This window comes from Echinops telfairi, unplaced genomic scaffold (genome assembly GCF_000313985.2).
Source record: "Echinops telfairi isolate 266 unplaced genomic scaffold, ASM31398v2 ScPeMD7_60;HRSCAF=208, whole genome shotgun sequence".
NCBI lineage: Eukaryota > Metazoa > Chordata > Mammalia > Afrosoricida > Tenrecidae > Echinops > Echinops telfairi.
Window position 1 is genome coordinate 24,254,441 of NW_022103958.1, and position 27,712 is coordinate 24,282,152.

The 27,712-nt window shown below is 36.2% G+C and overlaps 1 protein-coding gene across 5 annotated transcripts in view; it reads right to left on the reverse strand.

Annotated features, from left to right (window-relative positions):
- METTL15 (methyltransferase like 15) overlaps nucleotides 1–25,258 on the reverse strand; it is a 303,907-nt gene extending 278,649 nt beyond the window's left edge. For 4 of the 5 annotated variants that reach the window (XM_045291071.1, XM_045291070.1, XM_045291068.1 and 1 more), the window contains exons 1-2: nucleotides 24,796–24,980; nucleotides 21,438–21,724 (exon numbers count right to left, since the gene is read on the reverse strand). In XM_045291071.1, the coding sequence (XP_045147006.1) occupies nucleotides 21,438–21,724; nucleotides 24,796–24,865 (357 nt within the window). In that variant the 5' untranslated portion in view covers nucleotides 24,866–24,980. Of the gene's footprint in view, nucleotides 1–21,437; nucleotides 21,725–24,795; nucleotides 24,981–25,188 lie in introns of those variants that run through there. The other variant, XM_045291069.1, reaches the window with a different exon arrangement.
- Between the last annotated feature and the right edge of the window lie 2,454 nt (nucleotides 25,259–27,712).

Sequence of the window (27,712 nt, forward strand, 5' to 3'; positions counted from 1 at the left end):
GGTGATAGCGGGAGGGTGGAGGGAAGGTGAGGGAGAAAGGGGGAACAGATTCAAGGTCTACATAAGGCTTCTTCCCTGGGGGACGGACAGTGGAGAAGTGGGTGAAGGAGATGTTGGATGGGGTAAGATATGATAAAATAATAATAATTTATAAATTATCAAGGGTTCAGGGGGAGGGGAGAGCAGGGAAGAAGGGGGAAAATGAGCTGACACCAAGGGCTCAAGTGGAAAGCAGGTGTGTGAGAATGATGAAGTCAACATATGTACTAATGTGCTGGACACAAATGATGTATGTACGGATTGTAATGAGTTCTATGAGCCCCTAATAAAATGATTACTTAATTAAAAAAAGAAAGAAATTACATGTCATCATTAGCAAATGCTACTTAAAGGTACATGAACTCTCTCTGTATTTTTGAAATTTCCCATGAGTCCATAAATGAATTTAAAAAAGAAATTAGTCTTCATTTATCCATTTTAAGAGGTAGCATATGATCAAGAGTCAATGGTACTGAAGGAAGAAGTCCAAGCTGCACTGAAAGCAGTACCCAAAACCAAGGATCCAGGAATTGATGGAATGCCAACTGAAATGGTTCAACAAAGTGATGAAGCACTGAAAGTTCTCACTCATGTATGCCAGGAAATTTGGATGATAGCTACTTGGCCAAATGACATCCATATGTGTACCCATTCAAAAGAAAGGTGACCCAATAGAATGCTCAAATTATAGAATAATATCATTGATATCACATGCAAGTGAACTTTTGCTGAAGATCATCCAACAATGGTTACAAATGTAAATTGACAGGAAGCTTCCAGAGGTTTGTTCTGGATTCAGAAAAGAATGTGGAGCAATGGATGGATCTTGGCTGAAAGGAGAGAATACCAAAAAGATGTTTACTTGTGTTTTATGAACTATGCAAAGGAATTCAACTGTGTAGATCATAACATAGATAGCCTTGAGAAAAATGGTAATTCCACAGCACTTCATTGTACTCATGTAGAGTGTGTACGTGGTGGATTCAGAGGAAGTTTTGTGAACAGAATAAAAAAATAACATGGCTTAAAAACACTGAAAATGCGCACCAGGTTTATATCCTCGCCAAACTTATTAATTCGGTATGCTGAACAAATAATCAGAGAAACTGGATGGACTATATAAAGAATACAGCATCAGGAGTGGATGACAGCTTATTTGCAACCTGCACTATCCAGATGACACAACCTTGCTTGCTGAATGTTAGAAGGACTTGAAGCCCTTGCTGATGAAGATCATAAACTATAGCCTTCAGAATGGATTACAACTTAACGTAAAGGAAACTAAAATCCTCACAACTTGACCATTAGGTAACATTAGTATAAATGGAGAAAAGTCTGAAGTTGTCAAGGGTTTTGTCTTGCTTAGATCCACAAAGCAAGCTCATGGAGGCAGCAATTAAGTGATCAAATAATGTGTTGCATTGGGTAATTCTGCTGCACAAGACCTCTTTTAGAGTTTTGAAAAGCAAGGATGTTACTCTGAGAACTATGGTGGACCGAGCCCTAGCCATCATATTCCACTTGTCTCATAAGCGTGTGAAAGTGGGACATTGACTAAGGAAGATACAAGAAGAGCCAATAAATTTGAACTATGGTTCTGGTGAAGAATATTGAAAGTACCATGGAATGTCAAAAGAACAAAAACATGTGTCTTGGAAAAAATATAGCCAGAATGCTCCATAGAGACAAGAATAGAGAAACTTTATCTCACATACTTTGAGCATATTATCAGGAGATACCAGTTATTGGAAAAGGACATCATGCTTGGTAAAGTAGAGTGGAAACAAGAAAGAGGAAGATCCTCAAAAGGGTGGATTGACACAGTGGCTGCAACAATTTATAAACATAAGGATAATTAAGAGACTGGCACAGGACCTAGTAAATCCACAAGCACATTAAAATAAAAATTCAAAGGAAAAGTATATACCATATATACTCATGTATAAGCCGAGTTGTTTCAGCACATTTTTAATGCAACTTTTGTGGTAAAATTAGGTGTCTTGGCTAATACTCAGGTCGGTTTATACTCAAGTTTATATGGTAGCTTCACAAATACCTCTAAAAATTTATCTATACTATTTCCTCACAGGCACCTATTCATGGATTTTATCAGAATGTGATGTTGTTGCTAGTTGCCCTCAGATCAAATCTGACCCCTGGAGATCCCATCTGTGTCAAAGAGAACTATTCCACAGGGTTTTCATGGCTGGGGTCGATCTGAAGCTTATTACCAGACCTATCTTCCCGGGTGCCTGTGGATGGGCAGTAGTCACACTCTTTACTGTTTGTACTACTATAATGTCTCAATGATAGGAAAATATTAAAATCAATAAAAATACTCATCAATAAAAGCCTGATTATATATATATAAAACATACATTAAATTTTTTAAGTTCTAAGATTACAAAAGACATCTCTTTTACCTCTAAAAAACTCTAAAAAAACTCTCTTACCTCTAAAAAAACTCTCCCTCGTTTATATTACAATATGTATTGTCGAGAGTGTGAGAAAAAGTGGCACGGCTAAAGGTGACACGATTATACAAAGCCTTAGATACATCTTGGGAATGAGGTCACATGAAGAGATCACCTATCATGGATTTCGGTGAGCAGTTTCGTTCACAAAAAGCACTGTATACCTTATGAAGGTAAAAGACACTATTGACAATTTGCTTTCAGTCTATGATAAACTCAAATTAGAATTCCAGAAGACAACTCAAGCTTTGGTACAGATTGAATGGATATCTGATTCATTTATGAAATATTCTTTATTTTGTTTATAAATAATGAACTCAGCAAATGTATGTGTAAAAATGAATGCTCTGATTTTAAAACAGGACACCTAGATTCCACTTTGAACCATTAAAATATTTGTCAGTAGCTGTAAAAGTTTCTCCAAAAGAGTTGTCTGTTACCTACTGTTAAATAATTTCCCTACCAATTAATCTGAATTCTGGTTCTACTACCTGTCTGTAATTGAGTTAATGTACCCACAAAATATAAGCAATTTGTTGTTTGCCAAGCTAAATCAAATTAGGTCATTCTCTTTTCATTTGCCTATAAGAATATTCAAATTTTCACTTTATGTTTGAAAATGAAATATTAGAACTATGCAATATAAATTAGATTTTAGAGTAAGAAAATAAATCTGTGAAAGAAAAAAATTTAAACTATTTTTCCAATATACTAAAAATTATGAATATTAATTACAAAGGCATGAAATCACACAGAGGTAACACATAGATTATATATTATAAACTGGACAAAAATTTTACTTCTAATTGCAATAAGGCTATATTTTTCTACTTCAAAATGTACTTTTATCTTTGGAACACCAAAATGTAAGTTTTAACATAGCTCAAAGAAACAAATAAAAGGTGGAAGAAATGTGTTTTAGCCCAAGTAACTTTTCATTTGTGGTAATCTGAATGGAGAAAAAGTATATAATCAAGAATGAGAAAAATATATAATCAAGAAAAAAATCAAAATTCACTGCCATTGAGTAAATTCTAACTCACAGTGACCCTAACATAATCAACAAATCAACAAAATAAAAAAAGATAGTAACCAAATCAAACACACTACCATCCAGGCAATTCATATTCATAGGGGCCCTATAAATATTTACAGAAGCAGACAGCCTCATCTTTCTCCCATGGAGTGACTGGTGGGTTTGAAACAATGACCTTGTGGTTGGCAGCCCATTGCTTAGTCCACAGCACCACCAAAGCTCCGTATAAATAAGATGGGAGAGAATAATCCATTTATATAAAATATTCTTTAATTATGTGTAGTTTACATATTAATTTATTCTTATAGAATTATCTTAATTGAATCTAGGTTCATCCATTCTTCACATAAGACTTGAAACTTACTCATTTTAAAAGTAATTCTAAGTCTTAATTAAAAATCACCCCTGAATATCCTAGGTAGCAGTAACATAATAACAACATAAGTCAGGAAGTTAGGATCCTATTTAAATTCTGACTCTGCCAATTGCTGCCCATTAAACAATCAATTAAACAATGAATTAATTCTCAAAATCTACATTCCCTAAATTACAAAATTGGTTGGCTGGAGGAAAAAGTAAAATCATATACATATTTTGGTGCCTGACACACCAACAAAAACCACTGGCAGCAACTCAATTCTGACTCACAGCCAACCATACACGGCTTCTAAATCTTTAAAGGAAATGACAGTCTCATCCTTCTTTTTTTTTAAAATAATTTTACTGGGAGTTCGTACAACTCTTATCCAAATCCATATATCCATTGTGTCAAGCACATTTGTACATTTGTTGGCATCAATATTTTCAAAACATTTTCTTTCCACTTGAGCCCTTGGTATCAGCTTCTCATTCTTTTTCCCCTCCCTTCCCCGGCATCTTTCTTTAGGAGCAGCTCTTGGGCCTAAATACTAATCCTGTGCTTAGCAGAACAAGCCTAACCCACAGTGCCACCAAGTTCCTTGCCTGACACCTAAGTACGTAATAAAATGGTTGACTAAATTATTTTAATTTTTTTATCATTTCTATTGAAAGTGGTCCAAATGAGGTAAGTGGAAAACTGTATGGGCTATACCAATTTTCAGAATTATCAAATGAAAAATTCGCAGCTATTTAATAACAGTCACATAGAGTGGTATTCATACCAGCAGGACTGAGCAAACTATATAAACAGTTGACCTGTAAACAACATAGATTTGAACTACATTATTCTTCCAATACAGACATTTTTTTTCCCCTCTGGTTATTGGGTTGAATTCAAATCTTTGGAACATCTTCGTTACTCATCGTCATACTCGATATTCCCAAGACATGAGCTCACTGAAATAATAAAGAGTGAAGCTCTATGTGTAAGTGGGCCTGCAAAGTTCAAACGGATGTTGTTATACATTAGCTGTAAATTATACACATATTTTAGAGTTCCAGAAAATCGATGACTCTATTTTCAGAGATCAACATTGTTCAGGGATTGTTCAGTATTGTTCAGGGATCAACAGTATTTCTTTCTAATTTACTGTGGCACTAGGTTTTTAGCTTGAAATTGGTCATAGTAAAAGTATGTATTTGCGCCACAAAAATTTAGAAACACAAAATTATAAAGTCATGATTTTGGAGTTTCTTTTTTAGTTTTGTTTTTCATCAACCTCCATAGTCCCCTTCCCAGCCTGATTCCACATCCAGCTATTACACATTTACCAGTACAACATTGTGTATATCACACTGCGATGGTATTAAATGCTAAGATCACTTAATCTTCCTATATGAATTGTTAAAACAAAAATATACTTCAAAGGCAGAATGCAATGGAAAATAAAACTTGGCTTCCAAAAAACCTATACTACAAAAAATAAAAAAGGAAGCTCACTAGATTGTGACATAGTCCATTCCATTTAGAAATGTTAAAAGTTCTTAAAGGGAGTGGAAAAAATCTTCCTTCTGATACTAAGTCACAGATTCTGTCTCTTAGGGAAAAGAATTCTTCCTGCTTCAGACTCTTTTAATACTGGAACAGAACAAATGTCAAGAATCTCTCCTACACTTATCTTCATGAAGGGATTGATGTTACAGGAACTATAACAGAGTTTGATGAAGAAAGTGGATGGTGTCCAGCTCTCAGAAAGAATAGTACCTGAGGTCTTAAAAGCTTTTCTTAAAACAAGCAGCCACCTAAGTGAGGTGCCAGCCAGGCCTAGGTAGAAGAAGCACACTGGCCTGTGTGATCCAAGGACTGTGAAAATAAAATCCAAGATCAGAGGAGAGAATTGTATTAGAGCTTAAATTCTGAGTACTCGTTTGGCAAGGAGGCTATGGATGACAGTGAAAACCCAAAACCCATTTGCAGAATCCCCAAGTGGGTGGAGGGGAGGGGTACTCTGTTGAATTCCCTCAATGATTGACCATGGATGTAGTCTTGCCCTCAGATACAGTGCTATCAGAAAGAGAATTAATGTAGGTATAGTTAGGTTAAATCTAAACATCATATAATTTGTTTTCCCTTTTGATCTCTAATTTAATCTAGTTTTTATTAGTTTCTTCTTTCCTTTAAAGTTTTTCTGTGGTTCATTTTTAAATTTTATTTGGTATTTTATTTGTATGATTCTCCTTATATGCAATTCAGGATAGGTAAAGCTATAGAGACAGTACTAGAATAATTTCTTACAGTTTATATCAGGGGAGGATAGGGGGAAATGGGGAACGAATAGTAACTGAATACAAAAATGAAGAAAATAATGTTCTAAAATTGTGTTGATAATTGTACAACAGTTTAATACATTTAAGCCATTGAATTATAAGGTACATGAATTACAGGTTAATAAAACAGAAGTAACAAAGCTCACATGGAAGAAGTACATGAGTCTGTGTGACCACAAGATGTTGAAGGGATCAGGTACCAGGCAACAAAGAACAAAAAATCTTATCATTGTAAATGAGGGGGAGTGCAGAGTGGAGACTCAAAGCCCATCTGTAGGTAACAGGATAACCCCTTACAGAAGGGTTGCGGGGAGGAGATGAGCCAGTTAGCGTGCAGTGTAGCAACAATGAAACACAACTTTCTTCTACTTCTTAAATGCTTCCTCCCCTCCCCCAGCTATCATGATCCCAATTCTACCTTATAAATCCGGCTAGACCAGAGGATGTACACTGGTACAGATAGGAACCGGAAACACAGGGAATCCAGGACAGATGACCCTTCAGGACCAGTGCTGAGAGTGGCGATACTGGAGGGTGGAGGGAAGGTGGGGTAAGAAGGGGAAACTGATTATAAAGATCTACATATAGCCTCCTCCTTGGGGGATGGACAACAGAAAAAGAGGGTGAAGGGAGATGTCGGACAGTATAAGACATGACAAAATAATAATTTATAAATTATCAAGGGTTCGTGAGGGAGGGGGGAGCAGGGAAGGAAGGGGTAAAATGAAGAGCTGATACAGCAAATATTTTGAGAATGATGAGGGCAACGAATATACAGATGTGCTTGACACAATTGATGTATGTATGGATTGTGATAAGAGTTGTATGAGCCCTCAATAAAATGATTTAAAAGAAAACAATGGGCCAATGGTGTCTGAGAACATGCACAATATGTCCTAATGTTAGTAAAAAAATGTTTTGAAAATGATGATGGCAACAAATGTACAAATATGCTTGACACAATGTATGTATGTATGTATGTATGTATGTATGTATTTTGACAAGAGCTGTATAAGCCCACAATGAAATGATTTTAAAAATTAATTTAAATGTTCACACTTTAATAAAGATAATGAAGTTTGAAAGAAAAACAAGTAAAATATTACTACTGATCTTAAAAAAGATGTTTTTGCAGAGCATAATGCATTTTTTTTAATCATCAAAGCAGTTACCACAATATCTTTGGCAAACTTAATAATTTTTTAACTAATACTAAATGCTACTCAGGTTATAATATCAAAACAGGTAAAATACTTTTCAAAAATTATTTATAAAGCCAACGTCCCAACCTTAACCTGATATGTGCCAATCTATTTTACATCCGTTGCTGGCTCATATACCCTAGCCTAGTATTTGTCCCCTCACCACGTTTCTCCAGTTACTTCATCCGACTGGGCCTGTCACACTGTACTTGAAAATAATATAAAAGCCTTGAAACAGAAAAGCTACCTTGGTAACAGAGAAACACCTCTGTTACTGGTGCTGCATGCACATCTGTCCTCTGGTTTACTTTTTAATTCATTTACTTAAAATTTTAAAAAAATTAAAAATCACCATGGGGTAGAACTTGTTCTAGTAGCTGGAGATACAATGGTGAGCAAGATAAGCATGGCTTTGACAAAAATATATGGATGTATACTCTTCCCTGAAAGTAGAATTTGACACAAGACCTGATAGATGGTGATGAAGAGAATGTGTTCCCAACCAAACACATCACTTTTCCAGTTCCATATACTGTGGTTCTACTTTGTTGGAATTTTTATTTTTATCTTTATGGTATCATAGTATTTTTCTTTTAGATTTTATTAAAATTTGGCACGAACAGACTCTTTGAAACTCCATACTACTACTAGCTAATGTTTACTGTGCTCTTACTATTGAGAAAGTATTACAAGCAATTTACATATACTAACTCATCTGATCCTCAAAGTAACCATGAGATAGCTCCTACCTTCTCAATTTACAGACAAGGAATCTAAGGCATAAGCATGTTAAGTTACTTGTCCTAAACTATACAACTACTATACCATCCCTTACATGGCCACTATCTTAGTATGACTTACAGAAATCCCAATGTGCCAAGCATCATTAGCACTGCTGTTGATCCTAGAGTGCCAAGTCTCCTACAAATATCTAACAGGAACACTTCTGAAACTTAAAACCAAGACACGTAGCATGACTGAGGCTTCTGACTGAGGCTGACTGCACTTTGTCAGTTTGATTATATCTCAGAAGGTACTTCCAGTTTGAAATTCACTGAAACTTTGGTTACTAGATCAAGAATAAAATAGTTGTTTTTGTTTTTGTTTAACAATGTCTTAAATGATTATGTCCCCAAACTCTAAAAAACGAACACTGAAATGACTATATGAGAAGCAGTTCTTCAAAATGTTATGACCTTCCCTATGTTCCTTATGGCAACTAACTTCAGTACTCTAGAAGATATTGTTCATAAGCTAAAAGAAACCTTTAATAAGCAGACCCTACAATCCAAAAATCTACTTACTATCTCCCCGGGAATATATGCATATTTTAAAAACTATCAATTAAAAGATACACTGAAACACGACTAAAAGGAAACCTTCTTAGTCCTTTTCACTAACTCATGTGTTGCTAAATTATAGGGAATTAATATTTGCATCCATCTGTCTGAGTTAAAGAAGGTTAAAGTCCCTGCATACTCTGTTCTGAAGGACTTCAACTGAGAGGCAAACACACTCATAGCCAGAGCCACACACAAAAGGAAAAGCAGAAAGCTGATATCAAAATCATGGATTAAGACTTCAAGCAACTGGAAGAAATTTTTGTTTCATAATGTTAACTGTAGATGTTAACTGCCTTATTAAAAACTTAGATCGGAAATAAAATAAAATTAAAACTTAGGTATTATCTCATTTTACCACTGTTTATGCAAGTCACTAAGAAAACTCTGCATTTATTTAAGTAAAGCAAATTGTTGAAACTATGAGACTTTATTTAATACTATTACTTTTAAAGGAGATTTAATATATCAACCTGAGTATATTAACTGGTAAATTTTTCAACATGAAATCCCACTTGTTCTGACCCCTATTATTATTATAGCCTTCTGGGGTTTGGGGAAATAAAATCTTTGTTAGATTAGCTCAGTCAGCAGTCAGTGTGGAAAATCTGACTAAGTGCTAGGTCTAGCATAATGTTCCAAAATCCGGATATGACAAGTCTAACATATCCTTTATTATGTTGTTTTTTCTCTGCCATGTTTGCACATATCCTGGAGCTACTTATATTGATATACATGTTGTTCCTTTTCTTGTTAATAATTGATATTATACAGCATTAATATACTACAATTAAAGCATCTTTAAACTCTCTCGCTAAAGTTATATTAGACAAAAAATTGCCCTTGATATTGTTCTAGTCTAAGAAGGAGAAGTTGGCATTTTGCCAATATATTTTGGTACAAACTAGCCCTTAAAAATGAAGCCCATTGATAAAATAATAATTTATAAATTATCATGGGTTCATGAGGGAGGGGGGCGTGGGGAGGGAGGGGAAAAATGAGGAGCTGATGCCAGGGGCTTAGGTGGAGAACAAATGTTTTGAGAATGATGAGGGCAATGAATGTACAAATGTGCTTCACACAATTGATGTATGTATGGATTGTGATAAGAGTTGTATGAGCCCCTAATAAAATGATTTACAAAAAAAATGAAGCCCACTGCCATCAAGTCAATTCTGACTCACAATAAGCCTATCTAGGATTTCTAAAACTTTGCAAGATCTTTAGGAGAGCATACAGCTTCAACTTTTTCCTATGAAGTGGATGGTGGTTTTGAACTACCAACCTGTGGCCAGTGGTAATATTTCTTGGTACACTTTAGTTAATATATCAGAAGTAGAGCAAGCTGTGAAACAAGCCCACCAAAAATATATACGTAATTTAAATTACCCACTATGTCCTATTATTTTTTCTTTGTATTTTTTAGTTACCTACTGAAATTACATCTGAATTGTGGTACTTAAGAAAACTATTGAAAGAACAAAGCGTTCTGTCTTGGAAGAAGTACAGTCAGAAATGCTCCTCAGGAGCAAGGATAGCAAGAGTTCTACGTACATACTTTGGGCATGTTATCAGGACGGAGCAGTCCCTGGAGAAGGACGTCATGTTTGGTAAAGCAGAAGGGCAGCAAAGGAGAGGAGAGTCCTCAAGGAAATAGACTGACATAGTAGGTATAACAATGGACCCGGGCATAAGAGCAATTGTGCGGATGGCACAAGACTGGGTAGTGTTCTGTTCTACTGTGCACAAGGTCGCTGTGAGTCGACTCGATGGCACTGAACTCAATGACCAACTCAATGGCACTGAACCACCTACTGAAATTGGTTCTTAGCATCTTTCAATTTTAAAACTAATTATATTCTCTAAATTATTATGAGATTTAGCAAACATGTTATAGAATATTAATCAAATGCTTGTGCCCAAAAGACAATGCCACTTGCCATGTAAAACACGAGGAATTTGGAAAATATTGCAGACCCAGAAGAGTATGGCCTTTTGCCTTTGACAGACACTATCAGGTTGTTCTTTAAAATTTGGTTTGCTTTGGTTATTCACCAGCAAGATCTAAAAAGAGGCCCATGCAATGTATGATGAGGATGTAGCAAATGGTACCTAACTACCCTTTCAAGGATAGTGCCTAGTAACGTAAAGCTTACCTTGACTAAATGACCATCTATTAAATTCAAGGGAACTAACGCCATGCACTTTGATAACAACGATCAAAGAATATCTATAGAAATTCTTGAACAAAAAGGGGAAAAGACAAAAAGCACTTTCAAACTTTACAACTAAGGCACTTGGCATGACTGACTTCTGATTGATATCTAGACATGACTCCATCTTGTCAATTTGAATATTTCTGAGAAAGTACATCTACTTTGAAACTCTCAGAAAGTTTACTTACTAGTGCCAGGAAACAGCGAATCGCACCATGGTCAACCAAATTCCAAAGATAAACTTATAGTTAAATCGAACCAGTAATAACCACTTGTATACAATATTTGTAAATTTCAACCCATCAAATGTGTGAACAATTGGTGCTGGTACTTTGTAGTTTGGACCTACAGAAAGCTCCTTTGTCACTTTGTACTTCGGAATGTTTAAACTCTGCAAATCCAGCTTCAAAGCATTTTCTTCCTTCTTACGCTTTGAGAAAACTCTGCTGTACTTTCAACACAAATTTCAAGCCTACTCTTTGGCGCATCCAAAATTAGGCAACATCATGCTTATTCCCTTTAGAATTACTAACATAGGCTATAGTAAAACATTTTAAAATAAGGAAAAATATTTTTGGTAGAATTAAAACATCTTTACAAAAAATTTTATTTAGCAAGAATATAATGTGAAAACTGATTGAATAGAAAATAATTATGACTTCTTTAATTTCTATATATCTTTCAAAAGAAAGGAATTTGGATTTTGTTTTTTTCTTTTCTTTTAATTCAAACTACTATACATTTTAATTGCAAAACAAACATGTAGTACATTTGTTTTGATGATGAACTCAAAAATCATATATTTCTCTTAAGCAAACTCTTTTAAAGTATTACTCAGAAAACAAATGACCATAAAACTCTAGGCCACATTCAAAACTACATTTATATATATATATAAAGTTTAAGATCCTGTTATAATCAAAAGTTTCATTTGTAAATTTGCTGTTGAAGGTGATGTGAAAAATAGTAATTAAGTGGGTGATTGATGCAAGTGAGAGTATGACTCATAGTTTGCAAAGGAAAATGATTTTGGAGAAAAGGTTCAAGAAGAAAAGAAGCAAATAATGGCTTTTAGATGAAATGAAGGCACTTCCTGTCCAGAAACTGTCACCATTTCTTTATTACTTGCAGATTAAAGAAATAGTGAATAAGTTGTCTGCCTGACAACAGAAAGGTAAGAAACAGTCTCTAAGTGTACCTCACAAAAAAGTTTCAAATAGAAGCATTTATTAAATTTTCTACAAAAATTACTGGACACCCAACTCAAATTAGAACAATAGAAATGTCAAAATAAACCAAAATGTAATTTCTGAAGAACTTGAACAGAATGAAATAGCAGTGTAGGTCAAGGTGCAGAACGCTCTAATTTCATTCTACTTGGCTTTACGGGGAAAGGCAGATCCAACGCTGATTCACTAGAAAACTCGGCTTTGGTTAGGGTTGTTTGTTTTTCTATTTCATGGGTTGGTGCAAATTAACTATTCTGTTTTGCTACTAGGGTTCAGCAAATTGACACAATGTGCTTAGGTTTCTAATTCCAGAATTCAAATGCATGTTCAATTCCACATTTTTTAACTGCCCTTCCATATATATATATAATAAACAGTGTGTCCATATTTATAGATATAGTAAAATTTGCGAACACCAGAACCAATCTATGGCACAAATCTGTCAGAAATGAACATTGAAATACAGTGAAACTTGTCTGAGCTAGAGCTCAACAGCACCTACCTTATTTTCCGTGTCGCACAAGTTTTCTGCCTTTTATCCCAAGGTCAGCAGTTTGAAACCACCTAATGCTCCCCAGGAGAAAGCTAGGGTTCTCCACTTCTATAGTTACAGTCCGGGGAACCCCACAGGGGCAATTCTACCCTGTCCTATAGGATTGCTATGAGTTGAAATTGACTCAATAGTAGTGTGTTTTTTTTTGTTTTTTACCATTGTTCTATAACTCATTTTAATGGAAAATAATCGAGAATTCCTTCACAATTAAGATTGCACCTTACAAAGATACCAGCTCTCAAAGGTTTTACTCTTCTCTAAAGCATGCAATTGAAAATTGGTTGTCAAGGGGGGGAGAAGAAGACCGCCCACTTGATGCTGTATAATATCAATAGACATTCCATAGGAATGAGAAGGGAACCTTCCTAAAAAGTCAAGTGAGGATCAGAGGAGGGGAGCATCTAGATTTAAGAGAAGGCATTTATATTTCTGTTTGTGGGTAAATGGGGAGAAACAACCTCACATCAGGAAGGGGCGCTCAAAAATAATTACATAGAACCTATGGGGAGAAAAAACCCAGTACTGTGTTTCTGGTTAGACAATTTTGAATTAGTTTCTACCTGACCCTCCTGAACCACACCATGTGTTATGTACTACAATGACCCGAGACTCTGTCTTTTCAGAGAACATGGCAACATCCCCCATTGGCTATACCAAAAGAATTCAATACAGAAACTCCACCAAAAGACCTGGGGTCTAACTCAAAATTACCAGTAGCCCTTGACTTAGGACAAAATTCCTTGGTGTGACACGAAAAAAATAATGGCCACCCCAAAACTGTGGAATTGGCGGTCGATGGACCTTAGTTAGGATCGCTGGATTAATTGGCATCCAATGAAAGATGGCACAATATGGATTGTGATAAGAGTTGTACGAGCCCCCAATAAAATGATTTAAAGGGGGGGGGGGGGAGAGATGGCACAAAATTACCATATATTTACTATGTTAATGTCCTTCTTGCTTTAATATGTCTTATTAAATAAGACATGATAAATAAGGATCTGCCTTTGTAAATCAATGTTATTGGAAATTTTCCCCTAACACCAACCCCCATGGGTCAATGTAAACAGAGTTCAATCATTTAATAGTTCAATCTGTACAAAGCAGCAACTCATGGATTGCGGTTCAGAGCTGGGCTATACTTGCAAAACCTCCTCTTCTCAAAATTGTGTTAAATTCTATGTCATTGGATGAACTAATGATGCTATCAATAGAATTGCCTTATGCCCCAGGAAGATGATTGATAATGTTCTTTGACATAAGATGATAAAGATCCCTCTAAAGCAGTGGTTCTTAGTGGTTCCTAATGCCACGACCCTTTAATACAGTTCCTCATGTTGTGGTGACCCCTCAACCTTAAAATTGTTTTTGTTGCTACTTCTTAACTGTAATTTTGCTACTGTTATAAGTCGGGCAATCCCTGTGAACAGGTCATTCGATCCCCAAAGGGGTCACGACCCACAGGTTGGGAACCGGTACTCTAAAATGAACTAGAGTCGTACATAATCTATGGACAAGTGAATAGACTCTGGAATACAACATAATTCTAGCCCCAATCCAAGAACATACAGTTCTTACGATATGGTATGCTCAATAATCGTCTTCACGGAGGGTACTACAGCAAAGTGTAGTGAAGAAAGCAGATAGTGACCAGATCAAATAAGAAGCCATCTAACTGAGTTGTCAACTAAGTCCACATGGAAAAAGCATACCAGCCTGTGTGAACCAAGAATTGTAAACAATATAATCCAAATACGATTGAGGGAAAGGTATCAGCACTCAAATTGTGAACACCCAGTTTGAAGAAGGCTATGGAAGACAATTGGGGCCCAAAATCCAGAGTACCTACTTGTAATAAGCCTCTGGCAAGTCCTTTCTGACCACAGAAAAGGAAAGCAAATAGCCTACCTATCAGACAGAGATTATTATAAACAAGTATGGTGGATGGTATGGTATAATACAATACCTGGTCATTTGATCTCTCTCTGGATCCATCTGGGATTAGTTCTAGGTTTAAATATTTCTTGCTAGTTTCTTGACAGAGGTTTGTTCTCTGGCTTATTTTAATATTGCTGGAGGTTTTTACTTTTTTTAATATATATATATTAAATATATATATATTAAATACATATATATATGTGTATATATATACTGTTCTCTCTCTCTCTTTCTCTAGTTTCTTGACAGAGGTTTGCTCTCTGGCTTATTTTAATATTGCTGGAGGTTTTTACTTTTTTTAATATATATATACTGTTCTCTCTCTCTCTTTCTCTCTTGGTATTTGTCCCAGCTTATAAAGCATAGGAGCAGATGTACAGATACAATAACTGTACAGATACAATAACTGATGTCATAGCTTATCAGGATTGAGGGTAAGTGGGTAGCAAATGATGAATGCGGGATGGAGGAAGATGCACTAGAACTGATTGGGGTGATGTATATATGACTCTTTTTAAATATGACTAAACTATAGGAGTGTATGATATGTGAATTATATCTCAATAAAACTATTGGAGAAAAAAAAGAGGTTGCCAAAGGTGGAAACTTCTAAGACCTAAAAAAACGAAGCAGTCCTATCCAGTTTTACAGCATTTCAGAGTGAGCATATACTCAATACACACTTACACAAGAATGTGTCTAAGAGGGAGCTTCAAAATATTTGTGTATAAAGCTCCATTATGTTTCAATTCCATGTTTCCATAAACTTTCTGAAGCACACTCCTCCCTTATTTCTCTCTATATAAAACACACACATATATAGGAGCCCAGGGAGCATAACCACAAGATCAATAGTTCAAACCTATCAGCTGCTCTGCATGATAAAAATGAAACTGTCAGCTCAACCAAGATTTAGTCTTAGAAACCCTAAGGAATAGTTCTACTATCCTATAAGGCCGCCAGGACTCAATGGCAGTGGGTTTGGTGGTTATACACATATAGACATTATATTGCCATGAAGTTAAATATGATTTAGCAACTCTTAGGGTCATTGAACTGTCTACGGCTGTCTTCATCTTTCTCCCATGGAATGTTTAGCACTTTGACCTAACACCATTTTAATTAGCAGAGCACTTAACAATTATGTCACCAGGGTTCCATATAACTATACCTGATCAGCTAACCACTAAGTTCACAGTTCAAACTCACCCACGACTCGCAGGTGGAAGTTGCGGCTGCCTATTCCCATAAAAATGTAGTCTTGGAAACCTAAAGGCATAGATCTACCTTGGAATCGACTAGATGGCAGTTGAGTTTCTGAGTTGCAATCTGGCTCTTACTAACGGTGACTCTATTGCAGAATAGAAATGCTCCATAGAATTTACTAGGTTGAATCCTTACAGAATAAGATCGCCAGACCAGACATTTTTCCAACAGCACTGCTAAGTGGGATTCAATTGAAAACTTCTGCAAACCATTTTCAACAGCTAGATATATATGTTATTGTTGATGTTAGGTGCAATTCAGTCACTCCCGAAAAACAACGGTCCCTAGGCCAACAAAATGAAACACGTCCTGGTCTTCACAATTATTCCTATGCTCAAGCGCATTGTTGAAAACAGTGTATCAATCCATCCTTTTGAAAGCCTTCCTCTTTTTCGTTTTCCCTTTACTTTACCAAGTATGATGACCTCCTACAGGGACTGGTCTCTCCTGACAACACGTCCAAATTATGTGAGACATGGTCTTGCCATCCTCACTGCTAAGAAACACTCTAGCCACACTTCTTCCAACACAGACTTGTTTGTCCTTTTGATAGTCCATAGTGTTTTCAATATTCTTCAACAGCACAATTCAAATGCATTGATTCTTCTTTGGTCTTCCTTACTCAAAGTTCAACTTTCATATGCATATGATGCTATTGAAAATACCATAGCTTGGTTTAAAATCAGAAAATGCATGTATCAAGTTGTATCATCTCAGCATGCTTATTCAATCTATATGCTGAACAAATGATCTGAGAAACTGGGCTAGAGGAAAGTTTATTATCCTATGATACAAAGATGACATAATCTTGGTTGCTGAAAAGGATGAGGGATTGATGTACTTGTTGATGAAAAAAAGACTACAGCCTTCTGTCGTGATTATACCTTCTGTTAGTCCAGGTTGACTAAAATAAGAAATTTATAGACACTCATATGTGGATAAGAAAGAGCTTAATATAAGAGCTTAATAGTATATGAAGAAAACATCTCAGTCCAGTCCAGATAATGTTCATCAGTACAATCTTAGCCCGTATGTCCGATACCAGTCTATAAATTCCTCTTCAGACTCACACAATACATGCTATGATGCCAGTGCAGGAAGATCACAGGCCAGTAGGTGGAAAGTCTTTCGGATCCAGTGGTGGTGGAAGCAACTCCATGCTGGCATGGATCTCCACATGACTCCTCCAGCTCTAGGGCTCTAGTTGGGATCAGTGTGGTGCCATGTGTCTTGTCAGCAGGAAGGTGAAGCAAAGAGTGTGTCCTACCTCCAGGGAGGAAGACAGGAGTTCCCATAATCCTCAGGAGAAAGCCATGCCCATACAGAGATCTCATTGGCTATGACCTGCTTGACAGGCTAGACCCCACCCCTTTGCTCAAGTTGACAGTAGATTATATAACTGCCACATACCTCAATGTAAAGAAAACAAAAATCTTCACAAGTGCAACAATGGAGAAAGTTCTCAAGGATTTCACTTTACTTAGTTTCACAATCAGTGCTCATGGAAGTAGCACTCGGGATAAAAGCAAGTCTATTTCACTGAGCAAATCTGCTGCAAAAGACTTCTTTAAAATGCTAAAGAACAAAGATGTCTGTCTGAAGACTAAGATGGGCCTGACCCAATCATGGTATTTTCAATCACCTCCACAGGATAACTGAACAATGAATAAGGACGACCTGGGATGAACTGGTGTATTTGAATTATGGTGTTGGCAAAGAAAGAGAATATGACTACAGACTTCCACAAAGAAACGCATGTTCTAGAAGAGCTACACTCAGAATGCTTCTTAGAAGAAAGGATGGTGAGACTTTATCTCATATACTTCGGACATATTATCAAGTCCATAGAGAAAGACATCATGCTTAGTAAAGTAGAGGGTCAAGGTCAAAAAAGAGGACAATCTTTAAGGAAATAACACAGTGGCTATAATAATGGGCTTAAAAATAACAATGTTTGTGAGGATAGGACAGTGTGAGACAGGCAGCGTTTTGTTCTATTTCCATGGGGTTGCTCTCAGAAACTAGTCAGTAGCACTTAACATCAAAAGGTAAACATACGATTAACTGACAGTAAAGAAGAACTGTATGTACTTGTTGCAACTTACAAATCAAATTAAAGTAAGACTTAGAAACAAACGTTGTTCATAAACTGAACACAGTCTATGTACACACACACACACACAGACATATAAATAGGTACATATACATATATAAATAATGCACATGTGTGTGCATAGTGCACATGTATATCTATGCATATCTACATGTATGCATAAAATAAAAATAAGCATATTACATATACTTAAAAGCTTTATCAAATTAACATTTTAATTTCTATTTTAATGTATATTTTTGTAGTCCCTATTATGACCTATTATACCATGTCCTATAGGATTGCTACGAGCTGGAACTGACTCAGTGGCAGTGGGTTTTGAATTTGTTATACCCAAGGAGCCCTAGTGGCATAGTGATTTATGGGTTGGACTACCAACCTTAAAGGCCAGCAGTTCAAAACCAAGATCTGCTCCATGGGATTAGACTTTTTTACTCCCACAAAAATGTATATCCTCGGAAACACACAGGAGCAGTACTACTCTGTCCTATTGCTCCATGTCAGTCAAAATTGACTCGATTGCAGTTGAGTTTGGTTTGGGTTTTATCAGGCTCTGGTGATGCACTGAGTAATGCATTTAGGTGATAACTGCAAGGTCTGCAATATGAATGGAGTTGCTCTAAGGGAGAAAGATGAGGCTTTCTGCTTCGATACACAGTCTCAGAAATTGTATATAGTGTACTAGGAATCAGAATTGACTGAAAGGCAGTGGGTTTTAGAGTTAGTTATTATGTTACATTATTGAGCTAGATTCTTTGTACAAACATCTATCTACCTCATTTTCTAAGCTAATGACAACACTGAGTTTATTTTGCTGTGCATATACTGCCTACGAAAAGAGCAAACAATTGTTTTAGTAAATTAAGAGATTAGTGTGTCTGTCTGTCTGTGTGTGTGTGCTAGAGAAGTGATATGAGCCTAGGCAATCCAGTTCTGAAATCTTTATGCTTAATCACTAAGCTAACCAGTCCATCCTCCATGGTAAAAAAGAAACAAAACAGCTTTTTTCAAATAAAAATAATTTAGCGATAAATAGTTGCTTCTTGATTAAAGGTTCCCACTTCTAAAAACAGTAAACAAAATATCAAGGATTTAATTGTTTTTAAGAAAAATCCCATATATACTTGAGTATAAGCCCAACTGAATATCAGCGGAGGCACCTAATTCTACCCAAAAAACTGCACCAAAAAATGTGCTGAAAAACACGGCTTATACATGAGTATATACGGTAACAGTATTTTAAGTTAGTTTAGTTTTTGTTAGTTGCCATTAAACTAATATCCATGCATAGTGACTTATGTACAATAGATAATAGTACTGCCCAACTCTGTGCCATCTTCTTGATGGTTGGTACATTTTATTTTGGCACATGTACTTAATAATTAAACAGTATTTAGCTTTTTTCTTTTGGAGCATTTTATTACTGAAAATGTTTATAGCTTCCTTTCTGATTTTAAAACATATTTATATCTAAGATCTTATTTAACTCTTCCAGCAATATCATAAGTTAAGCAGGGTAACTGAAAAATCTAAAATCTTAAGAAAACCGAGAACAGTAACAGATTCATGTATTTGTCTCTAGCCGTTTTGTAAAGATGCTAAAATTCAAGAGAAAACACATTTGCATTGTTTCCACACTTTAACCATTCAGCCAGTGTAATATTTATTTCTTTTGAAACAGTTATTTGACCAAGCAATGCTACAAAACAGTTTGGTAGTTCCTTGTAATGGTAAACATAATTGTTATATTACCCAGCATTACTATTCGAGGTACACAGCTAAAAGAATAAAAGAACATGTCTCTACAATAACAAGCACATGAGTGATCATGGCAGCATTATTCAAAGAGTCAAAAAATAGAAGCAAATATTCAGCTGAACAAACTGTGGTATGTCCATACAATGGAATATTATTCAGCCACAAAAAGATTTGCACAATACACACTAAAATAGGGATGAAAAGACAGGGCTTTCTACTCCTGTAGAGTTAGTCTGAGAAACTCACAGAGGCAATTCTACCCTGTTCTATTATAAGGTCGCTATGAGTATCAACTCGATGGCAAGAGTAAAGTACGGAATAAAATAAGTATGACCCTGGCAAACATTATACTAAATAAAATAAGATAGGTAGTGAGGCAGTTAGTTTATTGTGTCAACCTGGCCGATAAACACATGTGGGATTAACTGAAGGGTGGAGAGATAAATGGCTCGGCGAGCCTCGCCTTTCTTGTCTCTTGCTCTTTGATCATAGGACCAGTGTGCGGCTGCCTTGCGTGTTCTTTGCCTCAATTTTCAAGTTATACTACCTGTGGGACACCTAACCCGTGGACTGTGTGGCTGTAATTGCATGTTCCTTCAAGACCTGCTTCGCCACACCATTGGAATTTCCATCTCTTGAGCTGGGGACTGTCGGACCCTGTCATCTGGCAGACTGTTGGTGACCTGCCTTGCTGTTTGCTGCCTGTGCCCGGATAGCCTGAATTGCTCTACAGGGGACTGCCTGGCGGCCCTCAAGACTAGAAGGAATGCCAGTGTCTCACTACTGTCTCACGGGAGTGAGTTACACTGAGCCTTTGTACTGCTTTATAATTTAATTACCTGTTAATTTCTTATGTTATATATCTATCTATCTGTATAAATATACATAAAATTATTAGCATTCTGGTTTTGTTTCTCTAGAGAACCCTGTCTAACACAGGTAGAAAGGCCTTATATTGAATAGTTCTATTAATATTGAATGTACATATTAGGTACTTGAATGTACATATTAGGTACATCCACAGAAAAAAATAAATAAGTGGTAACTTTATGTGTTGCCGTTATTTTTAACGTGCCATCGAGTCGGCTCTGACCCACAGCAATGCTATGCTCAACAGAACGAAACACCGCATGGCCCTGCAGCATGCTCACAGTTGTTCTAGGCCTGAGCCCATCGATGCAGCCACACTGTTAATCCATCTAGTCGAGATGCGGGGTGGGAAAAAGGGCGAGAAAATGCTAATGGGCATAAGGATTTCTATGGGAGTGAAGAAAATGTTGCTGATTTCCACAACACTGTTGGTTGCATAAGGAGTCCTGATAGTGCTGTACATTACCTGTTAGAGTACTAACAGCAAGCTTGGTGGTTCAAATGCACCAGTTGCTTTATAGGAGAAAAATGAAGCCATCTTCTCTGCAAATATTGATAAAGCCTCCAAACCTTATCTAGAGTTGCTTCAGTTGGAATTGACGTTATGGCATTGGTGACTGGATGGCTGGATAATTTTGTGGATACAATGAATATAATGGTATATGTGTTATAGCTTAATATTTTTTAATTTTAAAAAAAGCAACTAATAACTTACCTGCCCTTTTTGTGGTGCCAAACAACGAACAACTTCATTCACCATTACCGGAATATGTAATTGAACTACAGCTTTAGAGTCTTCATCTTGATTTTGGCTTAACTGCTGAGCTCCATATTTGCACGTTTGCTCCTCTGTTTCACATTCACTATATCTTTCAGTTGTACGGTGCATATTTTTGGGCCAGGTCCCTAATTTAATCATGCCAGATTGCAAAGAGCATGAAAGAAAGTCTTTGTAGAGTCTACAAAAATATGTGGGTCGAAGCATTCTGAAGGTCAACAAATCTAAAAAGGAAAAAAAAAAGTATGATGATAGGATTTTATAAAAGCATAGATTAATTCCAGGAGGAAAGTAAATTAATACACATCTATGAAATGGGAAAAAAATAAGTAACTAAAAATCTACAGTAGAAATGTGATTATAAGAACTCATCTGAACATCTTGAGTAAGTGAAAAGAAATCTCTTTGCAAATGAAGCAAGTGATTTAAGAGAGCCTCAAAGACAATCTGAAAATATAATTTTGCATGTGGCTTGATAAACTCCACTTACTAATGTTTTAACCATCTAAAATTTGAAAACTAATTCTTTAGCTTATCACTCTCGACTAAAATATATTTCCTGAATTTTTATTGTCTAAACAATGGATTCAATGCATTGCTTTCGTTGTTGCTAGGAGCCAATTTTGACTTTTAGTGTCCCCATGTGACAAGTAGAACTGCTTGATAGAATTTTCTAGGCTGTAATCTTTACAGGAGCAGATTGGCAGGTCTTTCTGTAGTGAAGACAATGGGTGGATTGAACTACAGACCTTTTAGTTAGCAGCAAAGCATTTAACTGTTGTCCCTGCAGGACTCCTATTCAATATATCAGAACTGTTTATATTTAGTGTGGATTTTGTCATTTTAATGTGGTTGGGGTGGTAGGTATATAAACTATTTGAATGACAGAGGGATTATAAATACTATCTTACTTTAGGTTCTGATGATCTTTTATTTTCAAGTTCTTCTATTTGTTTTGGTTTTTTGTGATGCTAATTCTCATCTTAAGTAACTTAACTTTGTACAAGCAAATATCCTCAGAAAAAAAAGTTATAAGTACATCTAAAAAAGACAGGAGACCATCAGTCTGAAATTCTTATAAAACTTCCCATGGATATTCTCTGATGTGATAATCTCACTATGGTCTACAATAGTGAAGTACATACTAATTTAAATTAAAGTTTCATTAACACTCAACTGAATTCTCCTTGGTATTTCACACTTTTATTTTTATTTCTGCTCCCCCTCCCTAAAACAAAGTAAATAGATAGCTGGTACATTCCCTAGATTTCACATACTTGCTCCATTTTCTTATACAACCTCTAACTCCTTAAATTGCAGAGAAAATAAATGTACTGATAAGAATATATTAACAGAAGACCTTTGGAAAACATTTCACTTCTTACTGAACTATTTTTGAGCAACAGGCTTTACACTAGAGTAAAACCCCTCTTAATATTTTTATTTCATCTTCACTAATTATCAGTTACTCAAGAGTGTAATCCACTTTTCAATATCCTCAACATCAAAAACACAGCAGATGTTTAGTAAGCATTTTCTAAGAAAATGATTAAATAAATGGATTCAAAACTATACAGAATAAACATTTTATCAACCTCACTTCTGGAAATTCCATTTACCGACCTCACAAAAAGTATATTCTTTTTTATTTTTAAATCGTTGTTTTGGGGGCTCCTACAGCTCTTATCACAATCCACGCATCCATCAATTGTATCAAGCACATTTGTACATCATCATTTTCAAAATATTTTCTTTCTACTTGAGCCCTTGGTATCAGCTCATTTCCCCCACCCTCTACTACCCTCTCTCCCTCACCCTCTACTATCCCTCTCTCCCTCATGAACCCTTGATAATTTATAAATTTTTTTTTTCATGTTTTACACTGACCACTGTCTCGTTTCACCCATTTTTCTGTTTTGCTAGGAGCCCCTCTGGGAGGGGGTTATATGTAGAGCATTGTGATTGGTTCAAAAGAAACGTAAATATTACTAAAATATCAATAGGATATTTTTTGTCATAAAATAAAATTTTGATGCTATAGAACATCAACCAATGATATCTTGAAGTGTTTGACATTCTATAATACCAACAAATATTGTCTTAAGAACAAAATGTTAACTTTACCAAGGGCATACATGTACAGAATTATATCACAAATATGACAACAAAAATGTGGCAACCAACTTAGTAAAGTCAGAAAATTATTGTTTTCAGTAAAGTTTTATATGATCAGCATGACAAATTAGCCTAAATCCTTATATCTCATATTTTCATGAGATCTTATATAAAAGATACTCAACAACTCTCTAATTTAGTGTTCCTAATACTTTCTAAATAATGTCTAATATACATTGTGCACTTTACTATACCTTACTATTCTAAGCACACTGTATGTACTAATGCATACCATTCTTGCTACACTTTAGAAAGCAGATACTTTGATTATTGTTCAAATTTTGAAGATAAGGAAAATAGAGAGGTTAAGTAATCTGTCAGAGTCTCAAATTCTAATCTCCATGTTACCTTAATCTCCATGGTCCACTGTGCCTATTTAAGACATGGATTTAATTGCACTTTAATTACTTTAGGTGTTTGCAGTATCTCCTGCATTGGATTCCAATTGTTGGTTTCTTGAAAAGTCAATAGCTTATTGCTTGGTTCTGCTACACTTGAAAATAACTGTATACTGCGCAAGATCCAACTTTGAGGAAACACAATGTATTTGTGGAATTAAAGAATGTCGAAACACTTTGCTCCATAAATCCGGATTTTGATAATTTCTTTAAGATGTGCATCAATTCCAAGACAGACATTAAAGCCAGAAAGAAAAACACAAGTAGAAAAGTAGATAGAACAAATACTGCGATCCCCTGCATTTTCTTTTCTACTGCAGTCAATTTCTAGACAACTATGTTCAACATAAATAGCCTAATTATTAAATAAACAGTCGATAACTTGAGTCAACATGAGGAAAGGTCCATACATAATGTTTCTTCTCTAGCTTTTTTTTTCCTGAAATATTTCCCTAACAATGGAAGGAAACAAGCTTGACATGTAGACTTTCCCTCCTGTCTGCAGCCAAAGTTCCCATCAAACAACCCACAGTCTGGCTGCAATTAGCAAAGAACAAGACACCTTCAATGATCTAGGATTATTTCATCACTTTTGAAAACAGGAAAATTGCAGGGAGTCAGAAATTCTAGTAGAGGGCTGTGGTGCCGTGGGCTAGTCATTGAACTTTTCCCTCCAAGTGCAAAATTCGATTTAAGCTAGATCAGAGGATGGGCTTGCTTACTCATTGAACTGTGATCCCACAGAGGCGAGTTGAGCCTTAGCGGGCGACATCTAAGGCTAACAATGACCATGTGCTGTTTTAAGTTTCCCTATCAAAACAAACAAACAAATAAATAAATAAATAAATCCCTGTTTAAAAACTCCATTCCTGCAGTCAAAAACACGACAGGACGAGTGGAACAGGGAAGCAGAAAAAGTGAAAGCGCGTGCTGAGGAGTGGAGACGCGCACTCGGGCCGCTCGCACAGGAAATGCCGTGTGCAAACTTCCAGCCGGAATGCAAGGCTGTCGAGGGGAGGCCGTGCGAGCGCGGGCGCTCGCTCCCTCTGCCTGCGAGAAACCGGGGCCGCTAGGGGTTCCTCAAACAGCGTGGGACTTGGCCACCTGCGGCTCACCTGAGCTGGCCTCTAGCGGGGTCCGCGACGATCCCCAGCGAGTCCAAGAGCCGCGCTTGCCGGAGCAGGGCCCGCCTGGGGGACAGGCGCGGGGACGGACCGGCGGGCGCGTCCGGCGGGGCCGCGAGACCAGCCACCTTCGATTCCGGCTCCGCCCGGCCCGGGGTCTGCAGGACATGCACGCTCCAAAGGGACGTCTGGAGCAATCAATCAGACCGAGCCGTTGTCCTGTGCAAATTCACCTACGTTTTCGGTTGTCTTTTGTTTTCATGTCGGATTGAAGGCAGACTTTCCATCAATGTGTATCTTGACTTCTACTTTTGACCATTTCCTAAGAACTTAATTTTAAGATTGAACGATTTCATTTCTTAGAAAATAGGGCCATTTCTGTTTCCTTAACTGTTTCAAATGTTTTGGGTTTCCTCCTCCTTGTTTCATTACAAAATATTTGCCATTCTCCTATTTTCATGTCTTGTCAAACTAGAAAGAAGTCAGCAGACGAGTAACAGAGTTGAATGCAATTTCAAATTACAATTTGCTTTTAATCTGCTTTAAATATGCGTACAGTTTCTTAAAAGGGCAGTCCTTGTCATCTGAACATTGTTCAATGGAGGTTGTAGCACAATTTAAAGTTAAAAGTATAACAAGTACTTGGTGTAGGTGTGAAAAATCTGTGAGATTAGCAGACCCTATCACGAAATGTGGGCATCCAATATTACAAGGCTCATGAGGGACTGGGGAGCGGGAAGGGAGGGGAAAAAATTAGGACCTGATGCAGGGGCTTAAGTGGAGAGCAAATGTTTTGAGAATGACAAGGGCAATGAATGTACAAATGTGCTTTACACAATTGATGTATGTATGGATTGTGATAAGAGTCATATGCGCCCCTAATAAAATGATTTTTAAAAATGTATAACAAGTACTTGGTGTAGGTGTGAAAACATCATCTGTGAGATTAGCAGACCTTATCACAAAATGTGGGCATCCAAAATTACAACATTTAAAACACTTCTATTTACTTATTCACCAAAGATGAGTGTAATTTTATAAATGCTCACACTGGGTTGATACTATTTTAATGGCACTCAATGTAAAATACGTCAAAGACAAATGATTCAATTCTGAAAGGGCCCATTTATACAACTCAACAGAATTATTTTTCTTTAAGGATTTCCCAAGAACTTCAACACTTCCTCAGAGAAATTAAGACAGCAGCTCCCACATCTCAAGGGCTGTTTTGCAGATTACATGATATCATGTAATTAACAAAATGCCTAGAACGTGGAGAATAACAGAAGTACAGTGCAGGCACATTGAGATAAAAAGGCTTCTCAGTTTTATTATCAAACTCAAAACTGCACAAATAGCTAAGATTAGTGAAAATGCGTCTTGTACTACCAAAGAATAATGACACATGAGCAGTAACTTTAGTGATGCTTTATCCAGTGTACAGTCATATAGTACACATCATATACAATACTAACATTTAGTAGAAAAAAATGTCATTAATATTAGGGATTTTCATTATTTTATTTCTAATAGTATTCATGAATGTTTTAACATCCTATTTATGTAGTGATAATCCATTACTAGAACATAAATTAAAAAAATCTTAATTGTTTTCTAATGGTCCTTAATATTGACAGAAGTGCCTTACCATATAAATAATAGGCTCAATGCATAGTTGCAGAATTGATAAATGGGTAATTAATAGTAATTATTAATAAATACTATTAACAGTCATATAAATAAGAAAAATAATTTTTCATAACATACTATTAAAAATACCCAGACAAAAATGAGTCATCTTAACAAGGTGAAGATATTTCCCATTTTACTACAAGTATTTTTCTTTTTTAAACTGTACATTCTGAACTGGGATTTTAAAAGACACTTCATGCAGGAATGAAGTAAACTAATATCATTCAATGAATTTATTTTGTAATGTCATCATTAGTAGGAGGCAAAGGACATTTATAGAGGTCTAAATACAGGCATGTACATATATAAATATATTTACATATAACAATAGGGAAGTAGATCTATGTACACATATTTATTTGTTAAGTTTTAAAAGAGCAGACAGGCATTAATTCTCTACTCAAGTACACCCTCAATGCAGGAACACTTGGTTCTAATAACCTGGAATTTTCTGATGCTCACCTTCCCAACACGATCAATAAAGACAAAATGTGTGCATAAGCAAATGTGGTGAAGAAAGCCGATGGTGTCCAGCTATTAATAGATATAGCATCTGGGGTCTTAAAGGCTTAAAGATAAACAGGAACCATCTAGCGGAGAAGAAACAAACCCCACATGGAATAACACCAGACTGTGTGATCATGAGGTGTCAATGGGATCAGGTATAAGGCAGCAAAGACCCAAAACAAAAAGTCATCTGGAGGTAAATGCGCGGAGGGTGCTCATTGTCATCTGTAGACAATCAAACAATTGTCATCTGTAGACAACTGGACATCCACTGACAGAGGCCACAGGAAGAAACAAGCCAGTCAGGGTGCAGGAT